This window comes from Trachurus japonicus, chromosome 16, assembly GCF_045865225.1.
Source record: "Trachurus japonicus isolate A0001 chromosome 16, Traja_1.0".
Taxonomy (NCBI): domain Eukaryota; kingdom Metazoa; phylum Chordata; class Actinopteri; order Carangiformes; family Carangidae; genus Trachurus; species Trachurus japonicus.
Genome location: NC_140922.1, coordinates 29253101 through 29268495, shown reverse-complemented (window position 1 = coordinate 29268495; position 15395 = coordinate 29253101). Strand labels below are relative to the sequence as shown.

The window sequence follows — 15395 nt, the reverse complement described above, 5'->3', positions numbered from 1 at the left end:
CCAACTTTATTTATTTGTGTGTTTTGATTGTTTATTACCTCCAGACTATATGTTTGACTTTTTAGGCTGCTTATCACTTGCACGTACTGCAGGCCTACTACACCTTAATCAACGGTATATACTTTTCCATACTTATTTGTACATACCATTACTTTATATTATCGTTGTATTTATATATACCGTATATATTGTGCGTTATATACGTACCTGCTGCTGTAACAGTAATTTCTCAACCTGGGATCAATAAAGTTTATCTTAATCTCTATATAATATATGACTCATACCGAGACTTTCACTTTGGTTCATTCACATTAAAAACAAACCTGCAGCCTCTGCAGAACCAGTCGACTCGGTGTCTTTTCTTTATCACTTAATGAACTTTGCTCACAAAGAAAAATAGTTTCAGTCGCTAAAGGACATCGCACACACACACACATAGAAATATTTAGGCGGTGTGTCCCGCATACGGCCGCCTGATATAATGGATGTGATTTATTAACCTGCTTAATGTAGTCCCTCATTAATTAAGTTTTAATAGAGTCCTGGCCTAATTAAAGAGTGGGTATCGATATGAGGCCTTTAGACGCATTAAAAAGAAAAAGGAGTGTGTGTCCATGTGTGTGTGTGTGTGTGTGTGTGTGTGTGTGTGTGTGTGTGTGTGTGTGTGTGTGTGTGTGTGTTATGATGTATCACATTTTGACTTTTAGAAACCTGAAATAAAAACAGTCCGATGATGTTACACCTTCCTCACTTTGTCCATCTGCTCCCGTACAGGTGAGATCCAATCCCCGATTCAAACGCCTGAACCTCTGCTTCTTTATCTTCCGGCTGCTCTGTGTGTGTGTGTGTGTGTGTGTGTGTGTGTGTGTGTGTGTGTGTGTGTGTGTGCGTGTGTGTGTCTGTGTGTGTGTGTGTTTTCTGATTGCTCCATGCTTTCATGACAGAGATAGATTGACTTCTCCAACTTTCCCCCTGTGGAGTTATTGCCTCTACATCCACATACGCTGATTACATCTGTTCAAGCCTGCGCTCTCACACAGAGGTGCACTGCACACACACACACACATACATACAGACACACACACAGGTTGCTGCACTGCCGAACAACAACAACAACAACCTGTTAATTCCAGCAAAACCACCTCGTCCTGCTGCTTCCTCCTCGTCTTCTGACTCTGTCCTCACACTTCCTTTTCTCTTCATATTACAAAACCAAACATTGTCCTTCTGGGTCAAATTGACCCAATCTGTTCCCTTCCTCCATCCTTCCCTTTCTCCCTTCCTTCTTTCCACAATCCTTTTTCCCTTCCTTCTTTCCTTCCTTCCTTTCTTCCCTTCGTCTTTACTTCTTCTTCCTTCCTCTTTTGATCCAAATGACCGATCTGTTCCCTCCATCTTTCTTTCCTTCCCCTTTCCCTTCCTTCTTTCTTCCTTCCTTGAACAAATCTGTTCCCCGACTCCATCTTTCCCTTCCCTCTTTCCACAATCCTTTTCCCCTTCCTTCCTTCCTTCCTTCCTTCCTTCCTTCCTTCCTTCCTTCCTTCTTTCTTCCTTATTCTTCCTTCCTTGAATGAATCTGTTCCCTCCCTCCATTTTTCTATCCTTCCCTTTTCCCTTCCTTCTTTCCACAATCTTTTTTCCCTCCCTTCCTTCCTTCCTTCTTTACTTCCTTCCCTTTGTCCTTACTTCTTCCTTCCTTTTTGACCCAATTGACCCAATCTGCTCCCTCTCTCCTTCCCTTTTCCCTTCCTTCTCTCCTCCCATCTTTCCCTTTGTCCTTCCTTCCTTCCTTCCTTACTTCTTTCCCTTTGTCTATCCTTCCTTCCTTCCTTTCTTCCTTCACCCAGGAGGACAACAGGAGGGTTAATCTGCTCCTTTTACAGATTATATGTGTGCACAGATGCAGGTTGACGTGTGTGTGTGTTTATGTGTAAGAGAGAGAAAGAGATGATTTGTTTTGTAATCGAGTGTTTTTCAAACCTATGTCGAGGCTGCAGCTCACTCTTTCATCTCAGTGCTTCTGGTTTAAAGGGATAGTTCACCCCAAATTCAAATTGCACTGTCTTCGTAACAAAAAGACACACCAAAAAACATCCAGATACCTCCATGCTGCTCGTATGTAATGTCCGTCTTGTATTGAAGCCCCGAAATGCAAAATTGTTCCGAAAAAAATTAAATAAGTCTATATTTCAAGCTTGTTTGTAGCGGAAGCTCCTCTTCCAGACGGATTTATTTAATTTTTTTCGGAACAATTTCGCATTTCAGGGCTTCAATACAAGACGGACATTACATACGAGCAGCATGGAGGTATTCGGATGTTTTTTGGTGTGTCTTTTTGTTACGAAGTCAGTTGGTATCCATTTGCAGCCGTTATATGGACATGCACTGCTACGTCGAGACCCCGTGTAACTCAGAGAAGCCACAGAGGACTCTGAAACTTCTCCCAGCCCTTAGTCGACATGAGTAGATAATGAGTGCAATTTGAATTTTGGGTGAACTATCCCTTTAACAGCACCATGCTGGGCAGGTGAGAGGTGTATTTATGATGTCTGAAGATGTCACAGCTTGAAAAAATAGTAATGATATTGATGTATTTGCTATTCCCTTGTTAACAGAATAGAAATGAATGTTTCAGTTTCAGTTTGCTACAAAACCACAACAATGCTGATAATCCTAATGATTTTGGTCTCTATAACTGAGCCACCCACTAATCTGAATATTATTTTAACTAGATACACAAATTAATTGATACTGGATCTGCAATCTGGGATTAAATCTCCACTTGGTGTGTGTGTGTGTGTGTGTGTGAGAGAGATACTGTCGCCTCTAACTTCATCATCGTCATCATTTAACGAATGCACACAGCTGAAGACACAGCACAGTCTTTTGTCTTTAATGTAAGTGTATGGTAATTTATTCAGATAATGCAGCAGTTATAAAATCAGGATTTCAGTGCAGAGCAGCAGCTTAGAGAAGCTTTGGAAGTTTACATGTCGTCTTAATGGGCTGCCATTCAGTCGCTATTTAAAACCGACAAAAATATATTTAATGAGTGCAAGAATTTTTAAATAATTAATGAAGGTATTGACGACCAACAAGGATCAAAATGTCCCTATGAATCTCTGAAAGCAGAGATGTATGAAGTGCATGTATTAAGATTCAAATATTCTGAGTGATACAGTCGGCAAAATTGATTTTTGTGTGGATTAAATGAAGCATAAACTCACCTGCATGTCAATACTAAGTTCACAACTTAATTGAAATAAATGGTTTATGTTAATTGTTCATATAAATTTAACTTCAAAGTGTGTGATTCATTGCACAAATATAAAATGAAAAATGATTTTCAGTGTATTTTAATTAAACAGTGGGTGCAGCTTCTTGCAGCTCAATCCACCCAACTACAGACCCAGATGTGAAGTAAGAAGTAGTGACTCATATAAAACCTTGATTATCGTTGTTATCGTCACTGTTTTTAAAAAAAATTAAACAATGATAAGTGACATAACGAGTCTTAACCATGATAGATTCAGGGTTTCATACCCTCTTTTTAGACACTTTTTACTTCTTTCAAGCATATTTTCACTTGAAATATGTAGAAAAATCTGATAGTGGAGCAAGTTTTTCTTTCTTATTACATGCACAAAAAACGCAAAAAGAGTTTAGTTTTGACTAGAAATGAGACATTTTGACAAGAAATAAGACAAATATTCTTGGAAAGATTTTGAGTTTTTGCAGTGTACCTGAGACATATTATGGAAATATCACTTTGTGAAGGCTCTTTAACATATATTTGGGTGTTTGTCTTGCCTTCAGGCTTCGAAAATGAGAGAATTGACAAAAAAAATTCTGTAATTTTTGGGCTCCCGAGGTTGAAATCTACGTGGTTTTACTGTTCAACTGTTCCCTCAGTTGTCTTCCAGTGATCTAACTAGGATTCAAATTTGCATAACCCCACCCCTACCTGTGAGTAGCCTACTGGTAAAGGGGGCGGGGCAAGCAGTGGCTCATTTGCATTTAAAGGGACAGGCACTGAAACCACCCGTTCTGAACAGGGCTGTTTTGACCAGATAAAAAGAGCTGTGATGTTTGATCCTTGGGGTATTTTGACCGAAGCATGTCACAGACATGTCTTTAAGACACCTGGGAACTATTTTAATATGTGGAAAAGGGGCATAATATGTCTCCTTTAAGATAAAAACAAACTGAATTTGACCAACACGACTGTTGTTTCTTGAATACATGTTGACCGCTTCAGATTGGAAACGATAAAACATTTCAAGGAGAGCGAAATCAAAGCACATGAATTCAGGTATAAAATGACATTGAGTTTAGCTGCTCAATCTCCGTCACAGCCTCTAAAAAGCTTTTCTGACCTTGCGGTGGATAAATATATTTCTGCTTCGAGGCTCGTGTTGTTGAACTTTGCAGCCGTTGGTGTGAGCGGTGGCCGGTCTGACGCTGTAACAGAGGGGCGAGCAGCAGCGAGGCGGAGGTTGCAGCCAGTGTAATGTGCTGTCAGGACGGAGCTGCAGCAGATGTTGGACTCGCTAAACACTGGTTAGGGGCCATTTAGCAGCAGTAGACCTGCTGCTCTAAACTGGTGACCCAACACAGCACTCACGCTGTGGCCACATATGTCTATCCAGGCAAACACACACACACACACACACACACACACACAGAAAGCTGCACATCAGCTGCTGCTTGTACATCCTCCTCTTCCCTGCACGACCGTGATGACACATGTTTTCCTCATGCAGCTTGAAACCAACTCAAACCACCAGATAAAATCTCAAAGCACAACATTTATTCATGGTAAACTATATCATTTGACACGTTTATAATAATAATGCTCCATTTTCAATAAACCACAAATCTGTTTACAAAAGATTTTACGCGAGCAAGGCGTTCAAAAAAACAAAAAAACAAAACAATACTGCTCGATAAATGCTATTAAATGTACATATTATGTCCCTTTACAAAGTGGAATAAAAGAAAAGTGAGCTATAGAAGATACATTCATGACACGACCCAACCCCCCATTCAAAATAAAACCCAAAAAAGAAAACACATTTTCAGCATCTTTGTGAAAGGCCAAAAAAATACGAAATAAAAAAAGTCCAGCGTTTTAGTGTTTGGCACCGAAAAAAAGCCCAAACATTGATAGATATGGGACAAATAACACACAGCCATCGTTTAAAAAAAGGAAATACAGATAAAATACAGATGACAGCAGAAAATACTGACAAAGAACCTACAATAAGCAACAGGACACATGCGACTTATAATACAGGGATGGAGTGAGTGTGTGAACGAGTTCAGACATAATGGGGGAAAATATAGAAAAAACACACTTTGGCCAGTAAACAGCATTTCCAATAACTTAATCAATATTTAAATACAGTCTTCACTTTATGTCCTTGGCAAACACACAATCAATCCAAACTTTGATTAAGTGATATTCAACTTATAATTGATTATCTGGTATAAGAGCACTGTATCTTATTTAAACCAAAACGTATTCATTGTTCTGTGTTTCCCTCCAACAGGAGAGAAAGTTTATGCCTGTTTATGTTTTTGAGTATTTGTATGTTAACATATACAGTATATGAGATGGGACAATGCAAAAAAAAAAAAAACTTAACTTATTTTAGAGAATAAAACAAGTTATTATTTGTCCTTGGCATTTATTTTAACGTGTTCACTGGTGGGCCACTTCCTGTAGCTGTACTCTTCTTACCAATAGTCAAAGTCTTTATTGTATTGATATATATTGCTGCATATATTGGTGGGTGGGTTTTCTCACTCAAGTGTACACTCATGGTCAAAATTTTTGGCACTTTTGTTTTGAGATAATGCCCCCAGATAATTTCTTCCTATAAACAGTTGTAACTACAAAATGTTTTTGGTGTATTTCTTTGGTTCGCAATGGAACACCACAACAGCTCACACAACTTCCCCCAAAAATGCTTCAAATCCAAGTTTTGAAAAAGGTGCCAATTATTTTGTCGAGTTAATTTTTTGGAAATGTCAGATTTAACTTTTTTTCCTCCATTGCAAACCAAAGAAATACACTTCTGAAGGCCAACACTTCTGTATTTGCAGTGATTTTTAGGACGCAGTGGGGCATTATCTGAATAAAAAAGTGCAAATGTGCCGATATATTTTTGACCATGACTGTATATTTTATGTAAATGGAATTATTTTCATGATGATTTTAAACGGTGTCACCTTTCTTTGCTCCAATGCAATGATTTTCCCACAATAAGTTATTATGAATATGAAGTACTTTGACCTTAAGTGTCTGTAGCGTAACAACTCGTCGACGGCACCAGGAATGATACGGAAATAGTTGTTCCTATGACTTGCGGCCGAGCAGCAGCAGCAGCAGCAGCAGCAGCCGAGAGCTCGACTCTGCCCTTGTGTTATAATTGGTCTGGTTGTTGGCGGTCGTCATCACGACAGAGAGAGAGAGAGAGAGAGAGAGAGAGAGAGGCTAACTCTGGATTATCATCCTCCTCCTGTTTTATATAATACAGGACATGAGCTGCCACTGACTCAGCAGAAACACACACACACACACACACACACACACACACACACAGCACTAATGGGAAAGTGAGTAAATGGAAACATCGATTGGGAATCAATGGTAAAGCTAGCAAGCTAGGCTAGGCTAACCAGCTTATTAACTATAGGAACTGAAGTGCCAAAAGGTCGAATGTTGGAGGGAAACACTGATTAAGTCACTAATGGTTGAAACTCACTTTTAAATTCATAGGGAAATAAGAAAAGAAAAATAAAATCAGTAATCGAAATTAGGTTTTCTCATGTTGCGTTTATGAGTCAAAGATCTGGTGTAAAAAAAAAAAAAAAAATGGTTTTACCAGAATAAAATTTCCAAAGCTCCTTAATTCCTTAATTAAACCTGTAAGGGGGGGAAAAGTTTTACTGCATGACCAAAAAAAAGAGTTGATGTTCCCTTTTCAAGTGATTTACAGTTTCTCCATCATGATGGATCATCTGAGAAGTTTAAATTGAATAATAAAAAAAAAAAGCTGATGGATTTACTACACCATGTGATAATAATATTGATTGCATGTTTCAAACTGATTAATTCTAGTTTGTTGGAGTATTGGATTGAATAAATATTTGACATTCAGTAAATGTGCATGAACGTATTTATTGTGTTTTAAAGTAGAGATTTTTTATAAATGCTGTTTGGTTTTGTTTTTTCTTTTTCTTCTTTTTTTTCTTTAAATAAATGTATGCATGAAAATAGTCAAATTCTTTTTAAATATTTGCATAAATATCCAGATACCAGCTTCAGTTTAAAAAAAAAAAAAGAAAAGAAAGAAAGAAAAAGCTCTGGCACAGGTTTGGAGTGGAGGAGATCCAGTTCTGCTCATTCATAACAATCTGGATTTCCTGTTTGTTTTGTTTTTTATCAGTGCCCGATTACAAAAAGAGTGTCTGTGGTGGAGGAAGAGGAGGAGAGGAGGAGAGGAGAGGAGGGGCAGCAGCAGCAGGAACCGAAGTGATGATGGGAGTTGTTCTTGTTCTTGTCGTATTTTTTTTACGCCATGGTGTAGCCGTAGCTCCCACAATGCAACGCTACCAGCAGCCGGTCTCTCAGGATCTCCTGACTCGGGTACTCGGGTAGTTTCAGCATGTTGATGCTGTGGATGTTGGAGAGAGGAGAGAGAGAAAACACACACAAAAAAAAAGGGGGGTGTGGGTGGACATGGTCAACACTGAGTTAGGCTACACAGTTGTTATTATGATTGTGGAGGAGGAGGAGGAGGAGGAGGAAGAGGAGGAGGGCTGGTATGAATATTACACCACATGCACATTGTGCTACTATGCAGAGATCTCCAAGTGCCATCAGAGTAAAAGTCAGAGTGAAGCTACCTGGTGTCAACGAGACTGGAAGAGACACACTGCCCTCTAGTGTTCACTTTATATTTACATCACACAGTATCAGACTATTCAATCAAAAATCCAGTTGGGACAGGAAATGTATCTGGTCCAGACATTGTTTTGTTTTGTTTTGGTTTTTTTAAGCAGCAGCAGCAGGTGATAACAACACGTTTCTCTTTAAAAAATCTGGTCACCTTTGACACAGACGCATCAAAAAGTGAATGAAACCTGGCTGGGACTCTCTAATAACTTATGTGAACAATTTACCTCGTCTGGAACAGGAACTATGAATGATTACACCTGCCCTTGAACAAATTCTGTAATAAGAAGTATTAAGTGCACTTTTTCGTGTCATTTTTTTTTTCTTTGCCTGTCTATTGTCTATGACTAGTTTGTCACGTTGATTTTGGGTTTGATCTGTCTCTGTCTATTGTCGGGACTGTTTGTTGTAGTTATTTGTAAAACAGAGAATATGATTGTTTTAAATGTTAATTGGAAAATTACAAATAAAGTGTTTAAAAAAAAAAAAGTGAATGAAACCAAAGAATAAAACTTTAACTGAGCAGAAACAGAGGTAGTGTCGACTCCACTTTTATACAAAAATTAAACATTTCATATTATTCACAGTCTGGGCCACATGTGAATTTGAATATAGGCCTGGTTTAGACCTAAACCTACAACTGTGTGTCAGTGCCGAGCTGCTGCTGCTGCACTGAGACTTTAAAGATCCAACAAAGAGTCCAAAGTAACAAAACAGGGAACATTTTCTACTTCTCAGTCTGTGCTGCTGTTTATCACAGTGATAGATAATCATGTCCAGGTTTAAACTGTGAGAGAAAAGAGGGAAACAACACCAGTTATTTCCCTCTTTTCTCTCACAGTTTAAATCTGGATGGGGGGGTGTCAAACATACGGCCCGCGGGCCAAAAGCGGCCCACCAGAGGGTCTAATCTGGTCCGCAGGAGTGAAAATTACATAAAAGACTTCAAGTTATTTATATCATGTTTTGTAAAAAGAAGGTTCATTTCCACTAAAACAAAAGGAAAAAAGTCAGAGCTCTAGTTATGTACAGGTTATTATGGAGTTATTTCACTGGTCTGGCCACTTGAGATCATACTGCACTGAACTAAAATGAGTTTGACACTCCTGACACCCACTGGTCTGGTTTATGTTTCCACATTAAACATATTAAAGGTGTTTTAGAGCTAAATGTGCCTAAAGTGAAATTATTTGCTAAAGGTATGATAAAAAAAATACGAGACAAAATTGAATTGAATTTATTGAGGGATAGCCCCTTGAGATGCAGCATCTCATTTTCGAGGGGGTCCCAAAATATTCAACAATTCTTTATAGATCCAATCAGCTCCTATATTTTCCCTCAAAAAAAAAAAAAAAAAAGAAATGGAAATAATAACTTTAATCTAATTTCTTTTCATTTTAATTACATTTTTACGTTTTTATTTAGTTGTCTTAATCGTGTTGATCGTCTTGACTGTTTTCAATTGTTTTAAATATTTTATTTTACCATTTTATGTTTGGGGCTGTGTGTGAACGCTTTACTTACTTTACCTGCAGAATTGCAGTTTACCTACAGGTAAAATAAAAGTAACCTGAGCTTACAGGAGAATAGAACCAGCACAACTGATATTGTATCTCGTTTCTCTTTAGTGAAAGTGTGACTGAAAATTGTCAATTTGTGTATTGTAATTACACAGCAAAGACACACAAGGGAAAACGTCTCTACGGGGAACTAATGTCTGACTAGAAGCTACAACGTCGTTCATTAGAGTTCATGTTTGAGTCCCAGTGAGTGTTTGAGGAACATCTGTCAGTAACAAAGACTGGGAGTGAATCTGAGTCGACAAAAAACAAAAGGATGATGAAATAAACAAAAAGGGTAGAATAAAGAAAAAAGAAGAGGAGGAGGTTTTGTTACCAGGTACTAGAGGTAGGCAGTAGGTTGGAGGTGTATGGCACGGCAGCAACTGTGAACTTCTGTAAACCGCTGCCCCCCATCAGGAAAGCAAAGCCCCCATGAGGAACTCTGGAGCTGAGGGAGAAGGAGAGTAAAAATTACCAATCCACAGAAAGATATTTATTCTTTTAAAATCTCATAAATCATAGTGTGAATCCAGCCGACGAACCTCCCAGTGACAAACTGAAGCATAAGAACCCGTTCCTCCTGCGTCAGACTCTTCACCACCTCCCAGAACCACTGCAGAGGAAGGAGGAGATGAAGATAAAGATGATGAAACACTGCTGGAGAACTAGATCTCCACAGAAAACCATATTCTTCATCATTTTTTTAGAGAAAATGTTTGAATAATTGGGTATTTTTCCTAATTTTCTTTAAGTTGTGAGACACTGAAACTGTTTTTACTATATTTCATATAAAACAATGCTCAAGTGTCTCAAAGGAGTTTTCAATGGAAAGCAACTGGATTGAAAACTCCTTTGAGATACTATGACCTGGACAAATGAGAATATGCACAGGATTAATGCTCGAGTGTTGCTCTGAACTTACATCTACTTCATTCACTTCCAGGTGAATCAGAAAATAAAATACCAAACCATGATAAACATAAAACTTAAAAGTAAATTCAATCAAATCCAAAAATGAAGACGTTTTATAACGTATTTTATTCCTCATGACCCTGGTTGGTCTAGTCTGAAACTTAAAATGTTTAATATCAGAGGAAATAAAGACACTTTTGTTCGTCATTAGTTGATAAATGTTAATTTTCTAAAACAAATCCAAGAATGCCACGAGGTAAAATCCTGTTGCTTCAGTTTGGAAAACTTTACTGGCAAATATCAACATCAACATCAACAAAAAACAGGATGATTCAAATGAGTCGATATTTCAGGGCACGTCAAGCTGAAGGAGGAGGAAGAAGAGGAAGAAGCAGGAAGCGTGGAGAGTTAGTAGAAAACACAGAAGAGGTAGAAGAAGAGGAGGAAGGAGGAGGAAGAAGATGACGAACACGTAGAGAAGGAAGGAGAAGGAGAAGTAGAAGAAGGAGAAAGCGTAGAAGTAGTCGAAAACACAGAGGAGATAGAAGAAGCAGAAGTACAAGAAGGAGAAGGAAGGAAGAAGTACAAGAAGAAGCAGACAGTGTAGAAGTAGTAGAAAACACAGAAGAGGAAGAAAAAGAAACAGGAGGAAGAAAATGAAGAGCACACAGAGAAGGAGAAGGAAGAAGAACAAGAAGACGCAGAAGTACAAGATGGAGAAGGAAGAGAAAGAAGTACAAGAAGGAGAAGCAGAAAGCATAGAAGTAGTAGTAGAAAACGCAGAGGAGGTAGAAGAAGGAGAAGAAGGAAGATGAAGGAGAAGACAAAATAGTAGAAGCATAAGAAGCAGAAAGCGTAGAAGAAGGAGAAGGAGAAGTAGAAGAGGAAGAGGAAGAAGAGCCCACCTGGATAACCGGCTCCTGGGGGTCGTAGCCGCTGGTGTACTCTGTGTTCCTGCACCAATCCTGCACATCGATCTCTGGCATCCCCGACAGCAGCAGCTCCTACACACACACACACACACACACACACACACACACACACACACACACACACACACACACACACACACACACACACACACACACACACACACACACACACACACACACACACACACACACACACACACACACACACACACACACACACACAGAGAGAGAGAAGACAACAACAAATTGAGAGCTGCAGGTTTAAAGGAGGAGAAAACAGCTGATAACACATTCATCCATTAGCTTCAGCATCAACCGTAACACGATGGCGGTGGTCGACTTCCTGCAGGTCAGGACTCGGGGCTGAGCTGCTGTTTGACACGACCACACACACTGAACAACGTGACCATAAATAAATGTCCATCTTTCATATAATCCTCTATTTTTTGATTTTTCTCCCTTAATAACGATATTTTCTGTCATTTGAATGATGCTTTCTGTTCTTTTACCACATCATATAACATCGTATAAACTCAGATTCAGGCAGGAAATCTGAATGAAGTCGACACAAACAAACATGGACCATAGTGAACAGGAAAAGGTCTCTGACCCGCCAAAATAAAAGTAGGAACATACAGCTTAAAAACAGAGGATGTTTTATGTTTTGTTTCACTTTTTTTTTCTCATGTTTCCAGACATGTGAACAAGAATTTAATCATTGTTGTTGTTGCTGAGTGCATCAAAGCAACTGAAAATAAAGTGTACGTGGTCACAGCGATGGGCATCAATCAAAAATAATTGGGTCTTGATTTAAATCATAATTATGTCACTTTTAAATGTTTTATTTAGACACATATTAACTCGTACTGCTGTTTTTCCTGTCTTTCCTCACAATATATACACAGATATATAACTTATATATTGACATATTTTACATATATTTATATCTAAGATCCAATAAACGGCCAAAACAGCTGGACGCAGCAGTTTGTATCCAACATTAGTCAAACAGGGGAACACTCTGCTTTTGTTAGTTTCTAGTATTAGTATGTGGGGCAGCAGGATGATGTATGTGGGATGAAGTTATAATAAACCACAGCGTGTGTGTGTGTTCGTGTTAATTAAAGAGTGTGCAACACGACTGCTCACTGATGTATTTCTATTGGGTTTTTTTGGACAACGGAGCCCAGAGGAATGAGATGTATGAGGCTTTAGACTATTTTATCTTCTACAGTGAAGAGAGAGTCAAAGTTTCTCCTGCAGTCTCCATCTTATAGGTGAGATTGTAGAATAGAAATACCTCTGTCTGTCTATATATCTGTTATTTTTACTTTTTTGTAATGAAAAAGGTAAATAAAAATGTGCATGATTAAAATGTTTTGAATCTTGAGGATGAAAACCTTGATGCAGCATTTGTTCAGTGTGATCACATCCAATGAATTAAATTACAAGATTCAATTTTTGACCAATTTCAAAGTGACCAAACAGCCACATCTTTTTTCTTTTCTTTTTTTTCATATCACCAGAGGAACCGTTTTCAACTTCACGTCTTTCTCAGCAAACAAGATAAATTTAATCAAATCTATTTCTTCTCCCTCTGAACATAAAACATTAGAGACTTGTCACTATGATGATAAAATTAGAGCATGTTGGACGTTTCATTTGGACTTCAGGAGAGTTTGCATGAACAATATTCTCATATTCATGATACTGTAGATAAATAAATTGTATTTATTCATGTTGTTGAAGATTTGACAGAGCTTCTTCATAATCGGCACAAATGTCCAGTTGATTTATTAGATCTTGGTCGTCAAAGGTTAAAAATCAAAGGTCAAGGTCGTGGTGACCTCACAGTTTTGTGGTATTTCTTGTCATTACAGTCTAAAGTCTTCTTCAAAACGTTTTCACTCCTGCGTTTCAGCAGGTTTTCCCATCATTTCCTCTCAACCTCCCTCAGATTGAAACATCCTGGAAAGACATTACTAAGCGATCGCAGAGCGCCTTCTCCCCGCCACAGAAACAAACACCTTTTCCTTGTTGTGATGATTTATTTACAAAAAATAAACGGTAGGAGACATTATGGACATTACCACTGCACTGCTCCACCGTTTATTTTTGTAAAGAAATCATCACAACAAGGACAAAGTGTTTGTTTCTGTGGCAGGGAGAGCAGGCGCTCTGCGATCGGATAGTAATGTCTTTCCAGGATGTTTCAGAGTTAGGCTATCTGAGGCGAGTGATGCAAAAACACAAAGTTTATACTGTTTATACTGTAACTATATGAGTTAAGTGGTGTGTCACAAGGATTCCAGTCATGTACCATAGATATTTGATTGTTTTTTGAGTGTTTGTTGTGGTTGAAAGAATTGCCCCCATGGGTTAGCGTTGTCGCTATCGCTAGAGGCGTCTAGCCATGGTGTAACTCTGGTTTGCCTGCATCAATTTTAGTCGCATTTTTTGCTCCCCCCAACACCGGGTGACCATCAGGACAACGATTTAGGGGTCAAAAATGACCAGAATTCTCCTTTAATGTTAAGCTAATGTAATTATAACTATAGAAAGGGGCAGGTATCATACGTTTTTCTTTTCCTTTCCATTTATGGTGTTATGTAGGCTAGATAAAAGAAAAAAAAGAGAAAAGTTAACTTATGTAAACATGTAATGTAGTATGCATGTAATGGAATAAATATGAAATGAAATGAGATGAAATGTGCACATGGTGGCAAAAATGTCAGTTTTATGTTTTTTATCCATGAAAATTTAATCTGCAACACGATCAAAATAAAACATGACTTAATAAAACTAGAATTCGTTTTATTGCTGTCCGAGGTCACTGTGACTTTTTGACCTTCGACCATTAAAATCTGATCATTTCTCCCTCTGAGTCCTCGAGGCTTCACTCAGATTGTCTATATGTGTGTGTGTGTGTGTGTGTGTGTGTGTGTGTGTGTGTGTGTATAAGGACGGACGACTGAAAAACATAACGCCTCCAGCTGTGGAGGCATAAAAACAGATCCCACTAATAGAGTTGGAGATAAGGGAGGAGCTTCAAGGTGACCCCCACCCTCCACACACACACACACACCTAAACACACACACCTAAACACACACACACACACACACACACACACACACTCACACACTCACACACACACACACACACCTAAACACACACACACACACACACACACACACACACCTAAACACACACACACACACACACACTCAGCACCACCATCGCAGCAGATAGAGCTAATAAATCCCTGAATCAGAGCCGAGAACGCTGGTCGACACGGGAGGGAACAAAGACAAAAACCAATGTTTGAAAGAAGATGGAGGGAAAGGTAGAGAGAGAGAGAAAGGTCAGGAGGAGGAGGAGGAGGAGGAGGAGGAGGGAGAGGAAGAGGAGGAGGAGGAGGAGGAGGAGAAGGAAGAGGAGAAAGAAAGGTAGGAGGAGGAAGAAGAGGAGGAGGAGGAACAGGAGGAATAAAGGTAGGAATAGGAGGAAGGGGAGGAAGAAAAAAATAGGAGGAGGAGGAAGATGAGTTGGAAAAGAAGAAGTAGGAGGAAGAAGAGGTAAAGAGTGGGAGGAGAAGGAAGACAAAGAGGAAGAGGAGGAGGATGAATAAGAAGGGGAGGAGAAAGAAAAGAAAAGAAGGAGGAGGAGGAGGAGGAAGAAGAGGAGACCGAGGAGGGAGAGGGGAAGGGGGGAGAAGAAGAAGAAGAAGAAGAGGAAGAGGAGGAGAGAGGAGGAAGAGGAAGAAGAGAAGAGGAGGATGAGGAGGAAGAGGAAGATGAGGAGGGAGAAGGAGAGAGGAGGAGGAAGAAGAAGAGGAGGAAGAGGAGGATGAGGAGGGAGAAAGAGAGAGGAGGAGGAAGAAGAAGAGGAAGAAGAGGAGGATAAGGAGGGAGAAGGAAAAGGAGAAGAGGATGAAGAGGAGGGAGAAGGAGAGAGGAGGAGGAGGAAGAGCAGGAAAGTGAGGAGAAGGAGGAGAAGGAGGAGGAAAAAGAGCAGGAAGAGGAGGA

General features: G+C 39.2%; 1 protein-coding gene across 2 annotated transcripts in view; it reads right to left on the bottom strand.

Annotated features, from left to right (window-relative positions):
- Positions 1-7109: 7109 nt before the first annotated feature.
- hace1 (HECT domain and ankyrin repeat containing E3 ubiquitin protein ligase 1) overlaps positions 7110-15395 on the bottom strand; it is a 35243-nt gene continuing 26957 nt past the window's right edge. The window contains exons 21-24 of one of the 2 annotated variants that reach the window (XM_085803020.1): positions 11343-11441; positions 10068-10138; positions 9860-9973; positions 7110-7682 (exon numbers count right to left, since the gene is read on the bottom strand). In XM_085803020.1, coding sequence (XP_085659146.1) covers positions 7580-7682; positions 9860-9973; positions 10068-10138; positions 11343-11441 — 387 coding nt within the window. In that variant the 3' untranslated portion in view covers positions 7110-7579. The remainder of the gene's footprint in view (positions 7683-9859; positions 9974-10067; positions 10139-11342; positions 11442-15395) is intronic. The other variant, XM_085803019.1, reaches the window with a different exon arrangement.